General features: G+C 40.8%; 1 protein-coding gene across 3 annotated transcripts in view; it reads right to left on the bottom strand.

Annotated features, from left to right (window-relative positions):
- SLAIN1 (SLAIN motif family member 1) overlaps positions 1-22982 on the bottom strand; it is a 65874-nt gene extending 42892 nt beyond the window's left edge. For 2 of the 3 annotated variants that reach the window (XM_027590094.1, XM_027590095.1), the window contains exons 1-2: positions 19584-20441; positions 6707-6846 (exon numbers count right to left, since the gene is read on the bottom strand). In XM_027590094.1, coding sequence (XP_027445895.1) covers positions 6707-6846; positions 19584-20182 — 739 coding nt within the window. In that variant the 5' untranslated portion in view covers positions 20183-20441. Of the gene's footprint in view, positions 1-6706; positions 6847-19583; positions 20442-22963 lie in introns of those variants that run through there. The other variant, XM_027590097.2, reaches the window with a different exon arrangement.
- Positions 22983-23240: the final 258 nt, after the last annotated feature.

Genomic DNA, 23240 nt, shown 5'->3' on the forward strand with positions numbered 1-23240 from the left:
TCACATTATCCAATTAAATATTTATGCTATAATATGAATAAAGTTAAAACCATAATTTCTGGTATCTGTTACTTAGCTGTCATGGACCAAGGCCTCCCTTAATTGGAAGCCAGTAAGAATTCTTTGATACTGAAGACTAAATATGAATTCCTCCCTATTCTCTTACAAAACCACACAGGATTCTTTTGAGGACTCCATACTGTTTCCCACAGTGGCTACACCAGTTTGTATTCCCACCAACAGCACACAAGGGTTCCTTTTTCTGCACATCCTCACCAACACTTGTTTCTTGTGTTTTTGATTTTAGCCATTCTGATGGGTGTGAGGTGATATCTCACTCTAGTTTTAATTTGCGTTTCCCTAATGATGAGTCATGTTGAGCACCCTTCCACGTGTCTGCTGGTCAGCCATCCATATGTCTTTGGCAAAATGTTTACTGGGGTCAGTCCTCTGCCCATTTTTAATTGGATTAGTTTCTTTGGTGTTGAGTTGCATAAGTTCTTTATATTTTGGGTATTCACCCCTTACTGGATATGTCATTTGCAAGTATCTTCTCTCATTCAGTAGGCTGCCTTTTTGTTTGGTTGATGGCTTCCTTCACTGTGCAAAAGCTTTTCATTTGGGTGTAGTCCCAACAGGTTATTTTGGCTTTTGTTTCTCTTGCCTGAGGAGACATATCTAGAAAAATGTTTCTATGGCTGATGTCAAAGAAATTACGGCCTAGGTTTTCTTCTAAGATTCTTATAGTTTCAGGTCTCACAGTTAGGCCTTTAATCCATTTTGAGTTTATTTTTATGTATGGTGTAAGAAGGTGACCCATTTCATTCTTTTGCATGTAGCTGTCCAGTTTTCCCAACACCACTTGTTGAAGAGACTGTCTTTTCTCCATTGTATATTCTTGCCTCCTTTGTCGTAAATTGACCATAAAGCATGGGTTCATTTCTGGGCTCTCTAGTCTGTTCTGTTGATCTATTTTTGTGCCAGTACCGTACTGTTTCAATTACTGTATCTTTGTACTATGTCTTGAATCTGGAATTGTGATACCTCCAGCTTCATTCTTCTTTTTCAAGATTGCTTTGGCTATTCAAGGTCTTCTGTGGTTCCATACAAACTTCAGTTCTAGTTCTGTGAAAAAATTTGATGGAGATTGCAGTATATCTGTAGATTGCTTTGGGTGGTATGGATATTTTTACAACATTGGTTCTGCCAGTCCATGAGCATGGACTATCTTTCTACCTGTTTGTGTCATTTTCAATGTCTTTCATCAAGGTTGTATAGTTTTCAAAGTGTACAGGTCTTCCACTTCCTTGGTTATGTGTTTTCCTAGGTATTTTATAATTATGCCAATTATAAATGGGATTTTCTTCTCTTTCTACTACTTCATTATCAGTGTATAGAAATGCAACAGATTGCTGTATATTAATTTTCTGTCCTGTGACTTTACCGAATTCATTTATCAGTTCTAGTAGTTTTTTGGTAGTGTCTTCAGAGTTTTCTATATATACTATCACGTCATCTACAAATAGTGAAAGTTCTACTTCTTTCTTACCAATTTGGATGCCTTTTATTCTTTGTCTGACTGCTGTGACTAGGACTTTAAAAATAGAATTTACCCTATGATCCAGTAATTCCAGTAAATACTGGGTATTTACCCAAAAAATATGAAAACACTAATTTGAAAACATATACACACTCCTATGTTTAATGCAGCATTATTTACAAGCGTCAATATATGGAAGCAACCCAAGTGTCCATCTACAAATGAATGGATAAAGAAGATATGGTGTATATACAATGGAATATTATTCAGCCATAAAAGAATTAAATCTTACCATTTGCAGCAACATGGAAAAGAGCCAGAGAGTATAATGCTAAGTGAAATAACTCAGTCAGAGAAAGACAAATACCATATGATTTCACTCATGTGGAATTTAAGAAACAAACAAAAAAAAGAATAAAGAAAAAAAGAGACAGAGCAAGACTCTTAAACAGGGAACTGGTGAATAACAGAAGATGGGAGGGAGGGGTTGTGAAACAGACAAAGGGAATTACGAGTACACTTAACTTGATGAGCCCTGAGAAATGTACAGAATTGTCGAATCACTATATTGTATGCCTGACACTGTTGATTATACTTAAACAAACAATAAAATTAAATGTAAAAACACACACAAGAATGACAGCTAAACTCAGTCTTCTAAACCTGCAAGGAAGATGGAACAGGAAGGAGTCACTATCAGTCCGAGGCGGTCACTTCATTTAGAAATGTAAAATGGATAAACATTAGGTAACAGACTTGGGTTTTGACATTCTCTGCTCCAAAGACCCACAATGGGGGACAAACCAACAAGAACCTGAAATGTTCTAGAACTGGATGTACAGCCTACCACTGAGGGCAGGGAGCTTTACAGTGAAGCAAAAACAGAACGACTGTTTAGGAAAATACTGAGACCCTCAAATCCCTCCCCTCCCCAAGCAGCTGCTCCTCTCCCGCTTTATTCTATTGCTTAAATAAACCGAAATTAAAAGCCACTGGACTTAAGATACCTTACACAAATACAGGTACCTTACAAACACAGGAGGATTAAGTGAGGGTCTGTGTATAAGAAGGTAGACTCAGTGATGGCACGGACTTGCCATCTGTTTGGTCACTGCTGCGTCCCCATTCCCTACAAGGTGCCTAGCACACAGAGTGTACTCAATAGACATGCAGCAGAGGAGTTTCAGAGAGGAATTTTTACAATCTCCAAGAAAACAGATCAATATCATGGATAGAAAACATGACAGAATATAAAAATCTGAACATCATGGGCACCTGGGTGGCTCAGTTGATTAAGTGTCTGCCTTTGGCTCAGGTCATGATCCCAGGGTCCTGGGATCAAGTCCCACTTTGGGCTCCCTGCTCAGCGGGGAGTCTGCTTCTCCCTCTACACCCCCCTCTGCTTGTGATCTCTCTCTCTCTCACACGCACACACACATACTCTGTCTCTCAAATAAATAAATCTTTAAAAAAAAAATCTGAACATCAATCCAGGAGATTCAACGTCTGACTAAAAGGACTATCTAGAATGAAAGAATAGAGAAAACTGGAAGGCAGGAGGGATTTACAGAGAAAGAATGCAGGATGTTTTGCAGAACTCAAGTTTCCTGGTTAAAATACCCACCAGCACAAAAAATGAAAATGTCATGGACTAGGAATGAAAAGATTCTGAGATTCTATCTAAGAGGTATTTTAGAGAAAGCTCACAGGAATCAGAAATGAGAATGGTACAGGACTTCCATAGCAATCCCAAAGCTGAAATATAATGAAATAATGTCTTCTATACTGTTGGACATGGTTTCCAACCTAGAATTCTATACCTAGCTCAAAGAACAATCAAGACTGAAGATATAATGAAGACATTTTCAGACGCAGGAGGTTCTCAAAGTTTAACCTCTTTCCTCTCCTGCTCCTGAGAAAAGGCACCAGGAGAATGAATTCCACCCCGAGAGGGAACATAAGGAAAAGGGAGTCTTGGCATCCAGGACACAGGCAGGGCTACACTGAGGAGCGGACAGGAGAATTCCCAGGATGAGGGCAGAGGGAAGGCCCCCCAAGACAACTGTGCGCGGGTCTGCAAAGAAGGTCAGAGGGCGGCAGGGGATCTGAGGGAGCTACCAGCAGGAACAGTTAACAAAACAAAGGGAAATAAAACCCTTGGTGGGTCTGTACATCTAACTGTACCGAAGTCGGTTCATCTGGAGAGTCTGGGGGTAAATTAATGACAAAAACCAAAACAGCAAGTGTCTTTTCACAATTAACTCTAGGAAAAACAAAAGGTTGGATGAAAAAAAGAAACATAACAATAAAATACGGTATGGCTGAGATACGATTATGTCTATTGTAATCAATAATAATGTATCCCCAAATTGGTAAAAAGCTACATGGGAAGATGTGCAGAGGAAAAAGTGTAAGGGGAAAAGAGTGTTAAAAGAATTAAAACTTCACCATCCAAAGTAAGAAATTGACAACTTAAGCCACAGCCTTATAGGCATGGGAATTTAATGAGATAAACAGCAAAACCAAAACAAATAGCTTTTGTTAAGTAACCACATCTGGGTAATCCAATGGACATGAGAGACGGGGTAGGTATCTGCTATTTTCCTTATAATACCCGTAAGATTAATACTTTCTAAACTATAGACAAATTGCCTTATAAAATAAAAGTTAAATTTCAAAAAAAAATTTCATCCAAAGAACAACCTATTGTAGACAGTGACTTATTATCTCATGAAGGAATTATAGATCTTTGGAACAAAAGCATTTTGTCTCACAGCAAGAGAGGATTTAGATTTAGATACAAATTTTGCAAAACACTAAGGCAGGTTTTGAAAAGCTAGTTCTCTGCTTAAACTCTTACATGAAATTGAAATCCATTACATTATGAATAAAACTACAGCACATCAATGCATGTCCTTAGGACCTCACCATTCTGCTCTAGCCCTTGTCAATGAAGGGAAAATTAGATAATCAGGCACTTAGTCTCAAATCTCAAAAGCAGCCACCGATAAGGATTAATTACATTAAATTCAACAAAGCCTCTATTTTATAAATCAGCCTTGTATGTAAATCTGCCTTGTGTGCAAATGAAGCAGGGGTTACAAACTAAGGTGGGGGAGGCCCCAATCCAACCTGCCCCCAGCTCTGTAATATCTACCAGCTAAGAATGGTTTTTATGTTTTTTTTTAATGGTTAAAAAACAGAAAAACCAAAAGAATATATTTTGTGACACATCGAAAAAAAAAAATCATGAGAATTCAAATCTCAGTGTCCACAGCTAAAGGTTTATTGGAACACAGCCTTGTTTGTTAATGTTTGCATCTATGGCTGCTTTTTACTGATGGTAGACAACGTGTGGCCTGCAAAGCCTAAAATCCTTGCTATCAGGTCCCTTTCAGAAAAAAATTGTTGACCCCTGAACTAAAGGATTCTAGTTCTGAATTTCATTTGAAATGAAACTGAGCCAAATTCATACATAAAAATGTGCAGAGGGGTGCCTGGGTGTCTCAGTCGGTTAAGCGTCTGCCTTCGGCTCAGGTCGTGATCCCAGGGTCCTGGGATCGAGTCCCGCATCGGGCTCCCTGCTCGGCGGGAAGCCTGCTTCTCCCTCTCCCACTCCCCCTACTTGTGTTCCCTCTCTTGCTGTGTCTCTGTCAAATAAATAAAATCTTTAAAAAAAATGTGCACAGAAAGAGTCCTTGAATCAAGAGATGTTTGAAAAAAGAACCTTAGAGACAGTCTACACAACCCTTAAAAAAGTCCAGAGGGATTTAATGGTTTGCTTAGAGTCGGTCAGGTAAATGGGAACAGAATCAAGGCTGGAGTCTGATCTCATGGCTCCTCTCTTAGATAAGCATCTGTAGCCGAAGTTTTAACCCTAATACTACTCCTTGGTTCCTACTCTACCCTTCAACTTCTTACTCAAACACTTAGTTTTAGTTAAAATGTTAATAAAATGTGCCTTTTATTTTGACGTTTCCCAAATATTTAAAACAAATTCCTGCTGATATTTACTTATGACTGTGCCAAAAAAGCAGCACAGAACACTGATGAAGGATAGTCTTTAGGGTCAGGGAGACCCAGCTTCTGGCTCTGCCCCTGGGGTATCGCTCTAGCCCCAATAATCATCTGACCTCTCAACTTCACCTGTTTCTTCCTTAAAAGTGAGTGTGTACCTAACTCACAGGAGTGTGGTTAGACTGAATAAAATGGAGGATGTCAAGAACCGAATGTACTGACGGTCACAGAATTCAGAGCGCAAGAAATGTTACCTATTATACTGTCTCATGTCCCGATTTTGATACCCATCATTATCCCTGAAGAGCCTCACAGGTAGTGTTCTCAAACTTCACTGTATGTCACAATCACACTGGTGAACTTGTGAGTGCAGATACCCTCAGCCCCACTCCCAGTGACTCTGATTATTTAATCTGGAAAAGGCAGATATCTGCATTTCCAAGCTCAAGTGTGATTTGGATACAGGTAGTCCAGGGAATGGAAACAGTGCTCCTAGATAATGGAAAAGATACCGAGAGGTTAAGAGATGAGCAAAAGCCTAAGTGATCACAGCCTTAATTAAATACAAAATGGCAAGGGACAAAGGACTGCTAATGCCTTTGGCTGTTTTTACTTCCAAAACAGTCCTAATTTTTTTTTTTTTGCCTTAAACTTATGTTGGGCCCCATAAATTAATGTTATATACAATATGAAGATTATTTCCCAGTTTATAAAGGTTAGGATTTCCAGTTATACAACCAATTAAATATTTATGGAACTCAAAAAGGTCAGTACTCAGGTCCCCTTGAAACTCGTTTTCTATCCTGGATTTCAGCCACACCACCTGTTACTGTCCCCAGAGAATTTAAGGCTGAACCATTTTACTTATTGGTATATCTGCAAACAGAAAGGAAAAAAAAACAAAAATAATATGTATTCCAACCTTTCAATACAAACTGAAACAAGCTAAAAATGTGGCTATACACAAGCATGAAACTATATTCTACCTTGAAAAACCCTGATGGGGAATGAGTGTGAAGCAAATCGCATGCAACAGCTGCCCCTTTGGGTAAGGCTTTTCCATTTAAGTGTCAATTCCAAAACCAGCAACAAAAACAGAGCTGACAGTGGCAAGAGTTTCAGAACGTAAATGTACAGGTTCGAGATTACCTTGCTCCAGTCTAAAGCACAGGGAACGCCTTGCTGCTTCCATCTCTGGAGTCGGGTTATCTAGGACGTGTCTACACCACTGCAAAGGGCTCAGGGATTTCTCTGATGATGTGAATGTCTTTGAAGAGCCAACGTATAACCTTAAAAAAAGAAATCTACATTATAGGTATTATATAGGTATATAGAGATGACCTCCCTTCTAGGGAAAACAACATGTATTTCACAGTTTCTATGGAAACAAAACTCACATTGGATTACTTCAAATACCAAAATTATTTTTTAACAGGCAAATACCCCCAAATAAAATGTGATGCTTTCTGTAGCTTGGTGGGAAGGAGGAGTTCACAAAACTATGAGAACCTAGGTCTCAGAGTCAGAGATCGGAGGCTTTTGTTATTGAACTAGCCTTGAACAGGCACCGTGATGATCTGACTACCTCACTTGTGCTTGTACAAATGAACGCTTTCATCTCTTTGGTAGCAGAACGCTACATTAACTGGGCTAATTTATGTAAACATGGCATGGCAAACAAGGCCCATTTTATGTGCTTTAAAAAAAAAGTCTATAAGTAAGTGAAAGGCTATTGATTCTCTCAACCCTTAAATAATCAGATACCCCCCATCTCAAATCTGTACTAAACTTGGTATGTGCTTCTTTCTCACAAAAGCCAAATAGCTTCCAAAGCTAGGTTTTAGGAAAAAATTGCTTTCCAGCACCTATACTATTACATAGTAATGGGTAGAATTCAAAATAACCACCATGAGGCACTTTAAGTTAAAGATTTTCTCTCTGACATATGGTACTAAGGTAAACTACAGAATATTTTCAGTCACAGGGTTATACAAAAAAAGTTAATCTTTTCAGTTGACTAAAAAAAGGAAGAGAAAAAATTATAATCCCTGCTTCTAGTAATTAACTTTATTTACAAAGCTGTATTGTAATTACAAATTGCATTAAAGTAACACTCCTTTAAACAAAGTTACCAGAATTCTAATGAGTACATATTCTTGAAATATCATACTTCATTATTCACTCTCATACCCTTACAGTCAGGAGCCCCCACCTGTCAAGATAATTTCTCAGCTATCCAAGATGGTTGAGGAATGGTACTATTCTTCAGTAAATTCTTCTTACAGATCAGAGGTTGGCAAACTTTTTCTATAAAGGGGCAGCTAGTCAATATTTAGGCTTTGTGGGACACATCGTCTCTGTCACAACCACTCAATTCCATATGACAGCCCCAAAGCATCACAGATGACATGTAATGTGAATAAGTAGGCTGTGTTCCTATGAACTATTTACAGACACTGAAACGTGAATTTCCCATAATTTTCAATGTCATGAATTAGTATTCTTTTGGTTTTTTTTTTTTTCAGTCATTTAAAAATGTAAAAATCTCGCTGACCAGCCATACACACCATGCAGCAGGGCCAACTTGCCCCTAAGACACAGTTTGCTAACTCCTGTTACAGGTGCAGATTCTAAAATGTCGTTTAATCGATTCAGGAGTAATCCTAATATCTCATTCTTCCCTGGGTGGGCCATGGGCCTCCCTTTATCAAGAGTATATGGATTATTCCTGGGCCCACCTCAGTCTACTCTGACCAGATTCATACCTACCTATGTAAATCCAACCTTTCCACCCTCCCTTGCTAAAAGACCCCTGAAGAGCCCAGTGCTGGGTACCTCGCTCCGGTTCCCCAAGTAAAGGCTAGTCTAAGTCAGCTGTTCTCAATCTTTGGTGCATTGAAATCTCTTAGTGGGCTTGTTAAAACACAAATTGCTAACACTCGACTGCAGGCAGGTCTAATCTACCTGATTCAGAAGGTTTGGAATGTGGTCCGAGAACGTGAATGTCTCACAAGTTTCCAGGTGATGCTGACACCGCTGCCTTGGAGACCTCACCCGGAGACGGGCGCACTGGGCTAAGCCGATCTGAGTCATTCCAGCATCCCTGTTTGCCCCATCACTGGCTCAGGCACAGCCCTGGACACAATTCTGGCCACTAAAAACTAACGGGAAATATTCTGATGGGCAAGTTTCTCATTTTTAAAGTAGTCACAAAAGACCTAAGTATATGCTGCCTACAACATATGCACTTTAAATATAAGCACACAGGCGAAAAGTAAAAGGATGTAAAAGTAAAATACCCACAACGAAAAGCCTAGGCCCAGAAGGTTTCACTGCTGAATTCTACCAAATATCACTGAGAAAAGAAATTGAAGACCAATATTCCTCATAAACACAGAAGCAAAAATCTGGATATTTTAGCAAATTGAGTCCAACCACATATAAAAGGGATACTTCATCATTACGAAGTGGGGTTTATCCCAGGAATGAAAGGTCGGCTTAACATTCAGTGTAGCTTACCACAGAAAAGGCATATGATCATCTCAACAACAACAAAGCATCTGACATCCATCCCTGATAAAAACTCTCAGCAAATTAAGAAGGAAACACATTTGATCCGATTAAAGGCATCTACAAAAACAGCATTCTTAATAGTGAAAGACTGAATGCGCTTCCCCTAACATCAGGAACAAAACAGGACTAGAGGTTCTAGCTAGTGCAATCACGCAATAAATAAAAACATTTAGACTGGAAGTAAATAGTCTATGTTTATTCACAGATCACACGATTATCTATGTAAAAAATCTGAGGAACCTACAAAAAAGAGACTCAAACTAATGAGGGAGTTTAGGAAAAAGACTGTAGCATACCAGATCAACATACAAGAGTTAAGTGCATTTCTATACTAGCCACAATCAGTATTTTTGAAATTTCACTTCTCATTTACACAAAAACCATAAAGGATAAATCTGATAAAGGATATCAAGCTCTATACACTAAAAACTACAAAACGTTCTGAGAGAAATTAAAGATATAAATGCAAAGACAGACCATGTTCACGGATCAGAAGACTAAATATTGTTAAGATGTCGATTATCCTTCAATGTACCCATTTAACTAAATCCCAAAACTTCAGTAAGCTTCTTGAAGAAATGTGAAAGCTGATTCTAAAATTCATATGGAAATGCAAAGATCCTAGAATAGTCAAAACCACCTTGAAAAAACAATGAAGTTGGAGAGCTACCACTGAGTGGGACACATTACAAAGTTACAGCGGAGAGGACAGTTTAGTAGGACGTGAGGACAGACAGATCAATGCAGAAACAAGATGGCCCAGAACTGTACACATATGGAAAACTGAGTCTTGACAAAGTATAAAGACAATTCAATGAAGAAAAGATAGCCTTTTGAGCAAATCATGCTGAAACACATGGAAGTCTATATACAAAAAATAAATTTTGAGCCATACTTCACACAACATCTAAAGTTAACTCAAAACAGATTTACAAAAATGTCAAACCTGAAACTATAAAATTTTTAAAAGAAACCATAGGCAAAGTCCTTGTGTCCCTGGGTTGGCAATTATTTCTTAGACAGAATTTCTTACATGGAAAAATATCCATAAAAGAAAAAAAAATTTTTATCAATTGGACTTCACTAAAATTAAAATTACAACTTTCCTCCTTGAAAGACACTAATAGAATAAATGATAAACCACAGATTGGGTAAAAATATTTGCAAATCACATATCTGATAAAAAAACTTGTATGTAGAATATACATAAGAACTCTGCAAACTCAATAATAAGCAACCCAATTTTTAAAAATGGACAAAAGATTTGAACAGACATTTCACCAAAGAAAATCTGAACGGCAAATAGCACATAGAAAATATGCTCATTTGTCATGAGGGAAATGCGAAGTAGAACCACTATGAGGTACTACTACACACCTATCAGAATGGCTCAAATTAAAAAGACTTGGCCATGGCCAGTATGGTGAGTGCAACTGAAACTCTCATACAGTGCTGGCATAAACATGAAACAGCCTAACCACTTTGGGAAAGATTTTGGCAGCTTCCTAAGACATTAACATACACCTACTCTCTGTTCCAGCCTCTCAACAGCAGTTAAGTATTTATCCAAAAGATACGAACGCATGCGTCCGCACAAAGGCTTATCTGTAATAGCCAAAACTTGGTAATGGCCCAAATGTTCATTAAAAGATGAATGGATAAAAAAACCATTGTTACATCCATACAGTCTAATAGTTCTCACAATAAAAAGGTATGAATTATTGATTCATGTAACACAGAATTTCAAATTATCTTGATTGTAAGAAGCCAGACCAAAAACAAATGAAAAATGGTACACACTATATAATTTCACAGATATGAAAGTATAGGAAAATGCAAACTAATCTAGACTGACAGAAAGCAGACCAGTGGCTGGGCGCCTTGATGAGCAGTAGGCAGGAGCAGGAGAGAAGGAATACAAAGGGCCACAAAGAAACTTGGAGCATTAAGATATGTTCACTCTCTTGACTCTAGTGATGGTTTTATGGGTGTGTGTATATGTCAAAACCTAGCAAATAGTACATTTTAATACATGCAGCTTATACTTCACTTATACCTCAATAAAGCTTTAAAAAAAAATTTCACGAGACAGGAACTGTCTTCTGTCCTTCAATGTCCTTGAGACTGGAGTAGCCATTCCAGGTGAATCAGATGGATTCAGGTGAAACAAACAAGCAGGTGCCCCAGCCCTGACATAAAGGAGCCACTAAATCAGTCAACCATGGAAATTTACTTATTTTATTTATTTTATTTGTTTTAGAGGTGAGGGGAGAGACAGAGATGGCAGGGAGAGGCAGAGAGAGAGAGAGAATCTTAAGCAGGCTCCACACCCAGCGTGGAGCCCAACACAGGGCTTGATCTCACAATCCTGAGATCATGACCTGAGCCGAAATTGAGTCGGCTGCTTAACTGACTGAGCCCCCAGGTGCCCCTTTTTTATTTTTTACTTAGCTTCCTTTTTTTTTAGAAAGGGAGAGAATGGACTTTAGACTTCTTTAATTAAAGTTATCCCCACTGTCTGATACACACACAAATTCACATCACTGCCTGAGTCTCTGCTTGTTCTCAAATCCCTCTCACTGCCTCCTGAAACTACGGGGTGAAGCACTGTTCTGCTCATTACCTCTAGCATCGTAAGAAGAACTGCTCATATCTTCTATTAGCTTCCACCAACCAGGTTGCCTCAGGATTTTAGGTACTCCCACCAGTCGGGATTTTTTTCTGGTAGTTTCTTGTGGGGTGCTTTTGCTTATAGGGGAACTCTATAAGAAGATTACCTTTATCCCGTAGGGCCTATGTCATTTAGTTCTTTCATTTGACACCACACACTCGTGGCATATTCAAAAAGCAGTGCTCACTCCCACCACTGAGAACATCACAACCTAAGACCAGCCAGAGGCTGGCCCAGAGGCACTGACTTCAGGCACACCAAATTTAGCCGAAGGAGGGATCAAGTACTTTACTGAACCAGAGAGATGAAATGAACATCTACATGTTGGCTGGTTAAAACCCTAGGCCCGGGGCGCCTGGGTGGCTCAGTCGTTGGGCGTCTGCCTTCGGCTCAGGTCATGATCCCAGGGTCCTGGGATCGAGCCCTACATTGGGCTCCCTGCTCAGCGGGAAGCCTGCTTCTCCCTCTCCCATTCCCCCTGCTTGTGTTCCCTCTCTCGCTGTCTCTCTCTCTGTCAAATAAATAAATAAAATCTTTGAAAGAAAAAGAAACAGTTTCTTCATTTTTGGAAAATGAAACTATTTTAGCAGAAACAAAAAATTCAATAAGTGAGTTTGAAAGATCAAGTTAAAAAAGTCTCCCAGATGCAAAACAAAGACACAGATTTACAATGAAAGAAGACAAATAAAAAAATTAAAATGATTGCACTAGTTGGGCCTACATCTGATTATTACAAGTTCTAAAACACACACACACACGGAGAGAAGGTTATTTAAACAAAAAGAGCAGAAAATTTTGAGAACTGAAGGCAGGCCACTGAGTTCTAAAGTGAGAACACCGAAAAATGTCCAGTACAACAAATAGAGAGGCCCATACCAAGGTACAACATGGCATTTTAGAAAACCAGGGATAAAGGAGGCTAAAAAAGAAGTCAAGAAAGATTAGGTATCCAAATTACAGTGCACTTCAATATCTAAAACATAATAAAAATTAGAACAAAATGGAACAATGCCTTCAAACATAAGAGAAAGTGACTTAGGCTTTTTATACCCAGCCCCACTAGGAATCTTTCATGAGGATAGAATACAGACATTTTTAAATAAGCAGGATTTCACACTGTACTTCTCATATATATGCCCTTTCTCAGAAAACTATTGGAGGCTGTGCCCCACCCTACTAGAATAATCGAAATATGAAGACAAAGAATCTTAGAAATGGGAGGTCCCACATAAGCAAGAAACCTAAGAAATTCCCATTAACACAGCACCGTGCATGCAGCCTAAGAAGCGAACAGTAAAGACTGGAGCAATGGGCTTAAGAGTTCCAGCAGGGATGGCATTACAAAATAAATTTTTAATAACAGATTTAAGAGACTGTCAAATATGGATGACCTTATCAAGGAATTTATTGCTCCAGCAGAGTATTTGAAAAAGTAATTAGTAATAGGGATTAAAGAAATTGAAGGGGGAAAAGAGAGGCCATTGCTAACTCTTGGAGGAACAAAGGGATTACAGGACAAATGTAACATACAATTAACAGCGTTCAGTTAATAACTATTATAATAATACAGGCATTACATAGGATTTAACACAAAAATTATGAAAACCATTATGAGAAGGGAAAGAAGGTTTGGGGGTGAGGAGAAGAGGGTTTAGTCTTCACCTTCCAAAACAAGTCTACAGATGTCTAAGATCATATAGTACAAATATATAGTACAAATGACGGTTCAGAAATAAAGAGCAAAAGAAACAACTATATGAGTATCAAATGATGCCTAAGTGGAGGACTCAAAGGTAGGAATGACAGAGGACTGCTGCTTTCTGTAAAAAGCCTTGCTATTTACATTCTATTTATTACATCACTTTGATAAAACTTTAGAAGCACCGTGCAAAGCATGGTATTAAGACAAGGGATCATTTTCAGAGTCAGTCTCCGAACATACCCAGGATAGCTTTGAGCCTCCTATTTCTATAGGTAGGCCTAGAGCTGGACCTAAAGAAAGAAGAAAAAGGCAGATGGCGATCATGTAGCTACAAACTCCTTGAATATGACATAACCTCAAAATTAGATAAGCAAGGTACAACTTGGATTTCTCCTAAATGGTTCCAATCTTCCAAAAAGTCATAAAAAAATCACCTTGTTTGTTGTCATTACAAGATCCTATTTTGCCATCATTAATACAACATACCTCCTACTGACTTACAAACTGCTCTTTCAACTTCTATAGTTCCACCAATGAAACTATATTAGAATCTGACAAGATATAAGAAAAACCATCTACAACTTGAGAATTCTTCAAATATTAGAAAAGCTATCTTTTAAAATGTCACACTCTAATTTTCTTTAACTTTGCTTCAAGAACTTCCAAAGGCACAGGACTAGAAACGATTAGCTTTCTCATAGAATCTCTTCTTTTCCATACATTTCACATTCTGGATGCCCTCACTTAAAACACGTGTTAACACTGGGAGGACAGGAATAACACAAAGCCCGCCATAATAATAATAACCTGAGTGCTTCAAAGGAAGTATTACAACTACCTAGAAAAAAAAAATCCATTATTCTCAAGTAAATGTTTGGTTCTAAAGTCATCCTTCTGATAACACAAAAACAAGTGATACGACAAAATATATACATATATGTTTTACATACCTATCACTGAGAAGGAATATGTGGCAATTTTCAGACATGTGATTTAAGAGCCTTCAATCATCACAAGATCTATTTTAAGGAAAGCTAAAACACCAGCACTGATAAGCACAATCAATCAATCTTCAGTTGAACTAAAGTGTGTGATTCACTAGCACCTGCTAGGGTCACATCGGTCAGCCACTGCAAAGCAAACCTACCACCACTAAGCTATTAAAAGGACACATGAAGTCCAAACTGGAGTTATGCAATGGTCCTACAGCAGACTCTCTCCCCAACCCTCAACAGTTAGGGCTGGATTCTGTTCCGGTGTCTCACTGCAAGGTTTCGAAGACCTCAGCACATACTTCACTCAACTCCATTTGCCTCTAGAATACACTGCGGTTTTCAATTAGCACTGTCACAAAGTGAAGCACCCTCTGGTCTTTTCACTGAAAATCAATTATGGAAAAAGAACAGTTCAGGTGGTCTAATTTAACTGTGCCATATGTATAGTACAAGGTGTTCAGCAGCTTTGATGGAATTGGCAAGGATTTTAGCCAGCTGTCCGGGGTCTTGGTGTTACACTCGAAAGATGAATATCTCATTCATTAAATTTTCCTTAATTTGTACATTGCACCCTTTTCCCCTTATATAATTATGAACTCTTCTCCTGTCCTTTCCCATTGGGCAAGTTCAAAATCTCTGCCACATCCCTTTTACGTAAGTTTCAATATTCTTCTAATTGCCACCCCACTAAAATAAAGGCCCTAAAGGACTGTATTTTGTGTTAGCTAGCATATTATTATCTTGACATTTTCTGAATATAGACTTGTCTTCCTGATTGAGGTGTGCAAGACCTGACTTTCCCCAGTGCTACCGTATCTTCAGAGAGCTGGGCTTTTCCACTTGCTTTCCTCAAGACCATTTTGCTTCCAAATGGAGTTTTCCTAACTGTGACCATAATGCACAAATACATTTACTATTTAACCCAGGGCACACACATGCAAAACTGAAATAAGTTTAATGAAGACAAATTTGTATTGCAAGATATAATGCATTCTGATTTTATATTCCACTGCTCTTCATTTTTTAAAAAAGAAATGCAGGTCAATCCACTAAACTGACTTTATGACACATTAATGGTCATAACCAAGCTCGGGAAAAATATCAGTGGTGTAAACACTTCCAAATCTGGATAAACAATCTGAACTGTGGTTTTAACCTTTCAATAAATAACTAGAGGAGCTTTTTTAAGTCATTTCACCTCGGAGCTTCAGTCCCTCAATCGTGAAATAGGGGAAATGAAACAGGTCATGGAAAGGTCTAGTATGCAGTTAACAACTTCCTGCTCCTCTTGCCACTTCACACCAATCTGCTTTCTTTTCCTGATACCCTGGTGCTTCTCAGCCTAGTGACACTGGGACAGTGATCTGGAAAACGTCCTTCCATACACACTGGCAAATCATCCAGTCACATGCCCCCAGGTATGCATCAAAACTGCAATCCTTGGAGCTTATTTGCTCCTGATATTCAGAGACTGACCCCTTTACTTTCTAGCCTATGGTCCTCTGGAGAGCTAAGGCTGTCAAATTAGTAGCGGTCACTGAAAAATCCATGACAGGATGTGAAGTTTATTATGGGATTATAACAAATTGGACTTAAGAATTAAGGCTCTAAGGGGCACCTGGGTGGCTCAGTCAGTTATGATTTTGGCTCAGGTTACGACCTCAGGGTTGTGGGATCAAGCCCTGCATGGGGCTCCATGCTCAGTGGGGACTCTGCTTGAGATTCTCCCTCTGCCCCTCTCCCTGTTCATGCACACTCACTCTCTCTTTTTAAAATAAATCTTTAAAAAAAAAAATTAAGGTCCTGGAACCACAATCTAATTTCCTGAGACATTTACTTCTAGCAGCCCTGTACTAAGGTTAAAGAAAAATCAATTTAAATTCAACTGAAATATGTGAAGAAATGAGACACTGTTTTGTTTCAAAGATTTTCATCAAAATGAAAAGCAGAACACGCTATCCTCACAAAGTTTTGTTTTTTTGTAAACAGAAGATACTTATAGATTAAATAATTGTTTGGAAAAAAGACCCAAGAGACCTGATTGACCGTTCATTAACTAATGAACTGTCATCGAGCAAATACTGATTCTACAATTCACTGTTTTCCTTCTACACATAATTCTTGAGCCAAAAGTTGCCAGGTTGTTAATAAAAGGTGAAGAGTTACAGTCCAAGGTTTTATTAGAAAAAAAATGGGACTTACATGAAAGAACTTCTAAAATGTTCAAATATTAATCTACATTTGTGAACTTTCTTTCCTGAAGACAAGACATCTTAGCAGGAAGTACTATTCTAAATATCAATTTTGTTTAACCCATTAGGATGAAATCATGATTAAAATGCATGAAAAATTATAGGGGAGACAGTTGACAGTAAGCTATTCCTTAATAAACACGGTTAGTTTAACAATGATGCAACTTTACAGGGAGACAAAGATGTCCAAGATATGTTCAGTAAAAGGTAAGTAAAAAAACTGATGTGTATATATTTGCATAATGATTTGAATAATTATGTTTTTATCTTGAATGATCTACAGAATGTTAACGGTTAAACTCTGAATCATGGTAGTGGATTGAGGACAAGAGGGAAGACTCCTGTGACTTCATACTCACATCTGTGGGTTTTTTTCTTCCACAGTGAAAATGTAAAACTATTTTTAAGTATTTTTAAAATAATCAGGTACAACACTACAGTTGTTTCTTAACAGGGGAAATTAAAATAAGTTGCCTCCCTGCAAACCTACTAGGCAATCCAAATGAAAAACACCCTATTTGTGAGACTACAGCACAGGGACATAGTTTGCAGCGATGAAGGAACATCAGAGAGCTCTGCAAGCATTAACAAGTGGGTTAAACTTTGAGAATTAGACCTGTTATTTGTTCATCAATAAGCCAAAATACTGCAATACAAAAATATTTTAATGTATAAGATGCCAGGACAGAAAGTTTTCTGTAAATCAGATGACCTTAATTTTTTTTAAATTACATCCCACCTAAGAGTAATGATCCCTCCATTTTCCACATGGGATTCTAATCCTAAATTTGTTTTGAGAAAGGCTACAAAACAGTGTGCCCCTTGTCTGTGGGAACATCTGTAAAATGTCAAGGCACTGATTTATGTACTTCCCTAAATATCTGATGAGTTAAATTAGTAGAACATGCTATACTTTACATTCACTTCAAACCACCTGAAGTGCTAAGAGTAATCCCACTAAGCAGGTCATTTTTTTCCCCAAAGTTATTCCAATACTATTTTGACAAAAAATAACCTACAAAAAGCCTACATATCAAAATTCTAGCAGTAGCTGGATGAAAACTAAATAGGTAGAAGTCCATTCAATGCAAGAAAATATTACAATTATATGAGCTATGTACACACTACCCCAACTGAATACACTTACAAAATAGGAAGTATATGTTTAAAAATGCTAACATTTTTAATGCACAGGATTGATGCCCATCAAAAATACAGACGTGTATCTCCAGAAAAGGCCAAGTGGGCACTAAATCAAGGTAACATAATTTGAAAGTAGCATAAGGGCTTATAGTTTTTATAACCTAAGAATGACCTGAGAGCATTTTCTAGTACCATGTTCAGGTTGAAACTCAGCTTATAACACAGCCTGGGCTTCACAAAAACAAAGGTGTCATTTCTGAAGAAACGCTTAAAGCTCCCCAAAGTGGTGAGTTGTTCTGATCTTTGTTACAACCCGAGCTACCAGCACAGTTGCCCACAGGTGGAGTACTAAGGAGGAGGAGTATGCTTTCTTGTAGCGCCCTAACATTTTGATGCTCTGAATCAACCCAATTAACGTACCTTACAGTCGGAGTTCCCACTAAGAGTATAAGGGAACACCACAGGTCTCAACAGAAAGCCAGTAAGGTTCTCCGTCTCCCATTCCCCCCTGTGCGATCATGCAACAGGACCACAGAGAAAGTGAGGAAAACCCAGCTTGCAAAAACAGGAAGGGTCCTAAGTAGAAGGACCCAAGATAAAAAGAACAACAACTGTTCTTCATGGGGCCGCAGGTATGGAAAGGTGAATGCTGTTCATTTTCCCTGCAGGAATTTAAGTTTGACCTTCTCTGAGGCTTCTACTCATCTTACCATGTCCCACTACCTCTCCTGATGGAGGAAAGCAAACGAACCAACCAAAAGAAGTCAGTTATGAAAGGACTTGCTCCATGAGAAAACAGCATGAAAAATAAGGGAATTAGACATCCCCACCAAAGCTGCTCATGGATGGAAAGCAGAAAGAGCTAGCCAGATTTCAAATGAAAAGATGCTGCCAGCTACAAGTTTTCTGATAACCAACTTACAGTTTCTATAATAATAATAAAGCTTCTTGAATCTCTTTTCTTCTTCAATCAACGGTTCGATTTTAAAAATTAAAGAAAGATCCTTGGTTTCTAAGTAACAGTGCTCTCAAGTTGCCCACTCCACTCCCTGAAAAAGCCCTCATTTTTGACACCATTACTGACAAGTAAAGCCAGTGAGGGCAGCAGATTTCAAAAAAAGCAAGTCTGTCTTTGAAATGAGAAGCTATCAACGAAAATGCGGCGAATGAGGACATGCGACTACACAACTCAAACTGCAAGCACGAATCTCTGAGGAGAGATCCATCCCTAGGAGGCTTGGGATGCCACGGGAGGAGACAACACGCAAATCCTGTCCAGCGTTCGTTTGGGAGGAAGGACCAGGAACGGTCGCAGACTGAGGCCAACCCCTACCCAACCCCCGCTACTCCCAAAAATGACGGGAGAAAAAGCAGGGCTGAGTAACAAAAAGACGGCACGGATTTTTCACTTAATGCTAACAGGGAGCCTGGGACCGAATCATCAGCCGAGAGCAGAAGATAGGGAGATGGAGGGGACCAATTCATCCCCAGCTGGCTCAGCCTGAGCTATGAGAAACAGGTTTCCGCCCTCGCGAAAAGCCCCCCCTCCTCGTCGAGTTGGGCACCTGCCAGGCCACCACGTCCGGGGGCAATGGCGAGGTCCCCCTCTCCCTCCCTGCCCACGCCCTCCCCGCCGTCCCCGGGCCTCCGAGGCCGGGGTCCCGGGGGAGAGAGCGGAGCTCGGCAATACCAGGTGTAGTCGTCCTCGTCCCGCCAGGCGGCTACGCTCTCCAGGTCCAGCGGCTCCACCTCGTCCAGCAGCGTGGGGGGCGACGAGGGCGGCGCGGCGGCTCCCCCCGGCGGCGTCCCCGCGCCCCCCGGCTCCGGCCCGCCGCCGCCCGCGCCGAAGAAGCCCGCCGCCGGCTTGAAGTAGACGAAAGGCGCCTCGGGGGGCTGCGCCAGGCTGCAGAGCAGGGAGGGCGCCGAGCTGGGCAGGCAGTAGGTCCCCGAGAACGCGGGGCTGGAGCCGCCGCTGCCGCCGCCCCCGGTGCCCAACGCCAGCCCGAGCCCCAGGCCCCCCGAGGCGGCGGCGGCCGGGGGGCTCCGCGGACCCAACGGGCTGCAGGCCCCGGCGGGGGGCGGCGCGGCGGGCGGCGGCGGCGGCAGCAGCAGCAGGTGCGGGGCGGCGGCCGCGCTAGCCGCCCGGCTCCGCAGCTGCTCGTTCTGCTTCTCCAGCTTGCGCACTAGCTCCTGCAGCTTCTTCACCTCCAGCTCCGCGTTCACCACCGGCCCGGAGCCCGCTCCGGAGCCGCCCCCTGCCGAGGCGCATTTCACCTGCTCCGCCATCATCGTGGGCCCCGAAGGCGCCGCGGCAGCCGGGGGCGGGAGCGGAGGCAGAGAGTGCGCGTCGCCGCGCCTGCTCCTCCGGCCGTGGGGAGGCTACGGCTCCTTCCCTGCCACCCGGGCCCGGGGCGCCGACCACGCTGGTGCAGAGGCCGAGCCGGCTGTTCGCATCAGCACCGGGGCCCAGCCTCCGGCCGAGGCAGCCGCCGCCAAACAGCTCTGCACATGCTCAGAGCGTCCCTCCAGTCCCCTGGGCGCCGCGGCGGCTCCGGGTTTTAGCCGCGGCCTCGGGGCGGGGCGGGGCGCGAACGCCGGGTGGGCGGGGCCGGTGGAGGACCTGCGGGGGGGGAAGAGGCGCTCGCGAGGGCGGGGCAGGCTGCGGGGGCCGGGGGTCCTGGGGGCCCCCCCGCCCCCGCCACCTAGCCCTAGGTGCCTGATTAGACTTGGCCTGAGCTTTCCCGCCACAGGCCCTTCCGCAGCTGTGGAGAGAAGCCAACTGTGCGGATCTCTCAGCCGGGGTTCCCCAAAAGCGGCCTCAGGTGTCTGCCCTAGAGGAGAGCACCCGGCGCCCGCTGGTTTGCTAGGGTCCGAGAGCACTTGTGCTCAATGACCTTAGCCACTAACCACTGGCTAATGAAACCTATAAAGAACCAGAGGGCCAGGGGACGTTATCGTAAGGGATGAAAAGTGAAAACGTGGAACTGAAAGACTTTGAGACAATACTATTAATCCACTAATTGGTAATACAGAAACAAAATGGTGGGAGAGAGGAGGCCGAGGAGAAAGAAGAAATCCTGAGAGTGGCCAGCTACCAAAGAGCCAAGTGTTTATTTATTCTAAAATAGTCGAATTCAAATTATTCTGTTAGCACCAATGTTTGTGATAATAAAGCTAGAGCATTTTCCATACTATGCATATTCTTATATTTATCAGACAAAAGATCTTTGAGCACTAAACTGTTCTGGACACGATTCTGAGTTGGCCATCAAGCAGTGAACAGAACAAGCAAAAATCATTATAGGCGAAACATGAGTAAAATTGTATAGTGCTCCATCTCTTTAATAATTTACAAGCTATTAGGTCAGACTTACGGGGTGGAAGGGGCCAGAGAAAAACAAAACCTTAGAACTCTATCCCAGTGTCCCTGAACTCACCTGCAAGCCTGCTCTTCTTAAATCTTTTGGAAACCATTGGCCAATCTGCCTTGGGGGGAGTGGGGGAGGCTTTTAGGCAGAAGAATTGAATCCGGTTTCATTCAACGAATATTGACAGCATTGCAAGTGTTTAACACAATCAGAGAAAAGTCTAAGATTTTATTATGAGAAAAGTCCACACAACTGGTTCTCATCCTCAGATGATAGGCTATCTAGTGAGAGTTCCTGCTCAGGGACTTTACATACCGATCCTTGTGACAATGTTCCACTGCCTCTGGAACTGCTAGCACATTGTATCATTGGTTTTAGATACAGCTCTGTGCCCTCCTGCTCTGAAACACTTGTGTCTTCTCAGTTATCAATCAATATCTGTGGTTCTGCCTGTAGGTTGGGTGATGTGCATTTAACTTGCATGGTGAGAGCTTCCATAAATTAAAGAAGTATGTGTGACAATTACCCGGACCCTTCCTATCTGGAGGTCCCCCTTGCTAGACTACCACTTAACCACCTGTATCACCTTTCCAAGTTTCGGTCTATCTTCTGGATATTCTGGTGACTACTAAAACCTGGAGAAGTGGAGTAATACTCCTGAAAGTCCTAAGTAAAGAATCTATTGAGGATTTTTCCGCATGCTCAGTGGCAGATGCGGGTAGCAGGATCCCTGCAACACAAAGAAAGGGAGACAACAGACACAATGAGAACAAAGAGCTGCTGGCTTCCCTATTAGCAAAAGAAATTGGGAAGAGACACATAATAGTGAAGACAGCAAGAATTCAGATGTAAAGAAAAGCAGTCATTTTACTACAAAATTTATATACTCTGGAGAAGCAGTGAAATAAACAGCTCACTCCTCCCCCATTTACTCAATATGGTCTATAGAATACATCCAAGCAACCAGTAGTCAAGTCTTAGAACTGTGTCTTCTAAGTCACAATTATTAAATAAAAAATTTAGTATTTAAAAAGCATGCATTGAAATTTAGACATAGAATAGAGATGACACATTCTGCCCTAAATTTCTATTCTTCATTCTTCTTCTGAAAAGACGAATTTGCCCTCTTCATAACTGTTTTAAAAAGTATGAAATGACTCATGTCCAGAGAAATTTTCAATAATTTCTTTTCCTTTCTATTAAAGCACCTCTTTTTTCTCCCCTTCTGTGAACTACTCATGTACACACACCAGAGATGATCAGAATGTACAGATTTTAACTTGGTATCCCCAGGATGCTTGTCACTTTAACACGTAATTAAAGAGGTTGATGGTGTCAAGGTTTTAATTAAGCAGTCTTGATTTTTTATTTTGATGCAAATTTGCAAAGCTTTGTGCTTTGAAAGAAATTGCATGCATAGTTACTCCATTTTAAATTATTTTTATTTTAAATTAAAAATATGATTTCAGAGGTTTATGATATATGAAAGCACATGTCTCATTAAGAACTTTGCTTTAACAATGCATTTAAAATAGCATAAAATGATGAAAAACATCCATACATCACACATTCAAACCAGATGAATAAATGCATATTTCTCTATTGCTTCCCATTCCTTACACTTCAGAACTATGGACACTAGTTCACTCTAGTGAACTTTAAGAGAGAAAATAATTAATTTGATCTGTATGTTCACATATACCTGTAATAGTGTCTATGGACATCAAATTGACGACCTCGCCACAGAACTGAAAAGGCAGCAGTTTCCTCTTGAGTTTGTAAACCTAATTCTCTGAGGAAATCTAGGAACAGCCTGTTATTATCCTAGTTTTATAGATGACCTAACAAGGTTAGGCAACTCGCCCAAATCCAGGCATGAAAACGATGACAGTTCTCAGCACAGTTTCTAGTGGCCCAACCACTCTTCTCCTTATACCCTTGTCTTAGGGTAAAAGTCCTCTAAGAGTAAGCCCCATACA

This window comes from Zalophus californianus, chromosome 3, assembly GCF_009762305.2.
Source record: "Zalophus californianus isolate mZalCal1 chromosome 3, mZalCal1.pri.v2, whole genome shotgun sequence".
Taxonomy (NCBI): domain Eukaryota; kingdom Metazoa; phylum Chordata; class Mammalia; order Carnivora; family Otariidae; genus Zalophus; species Zalophus californianus.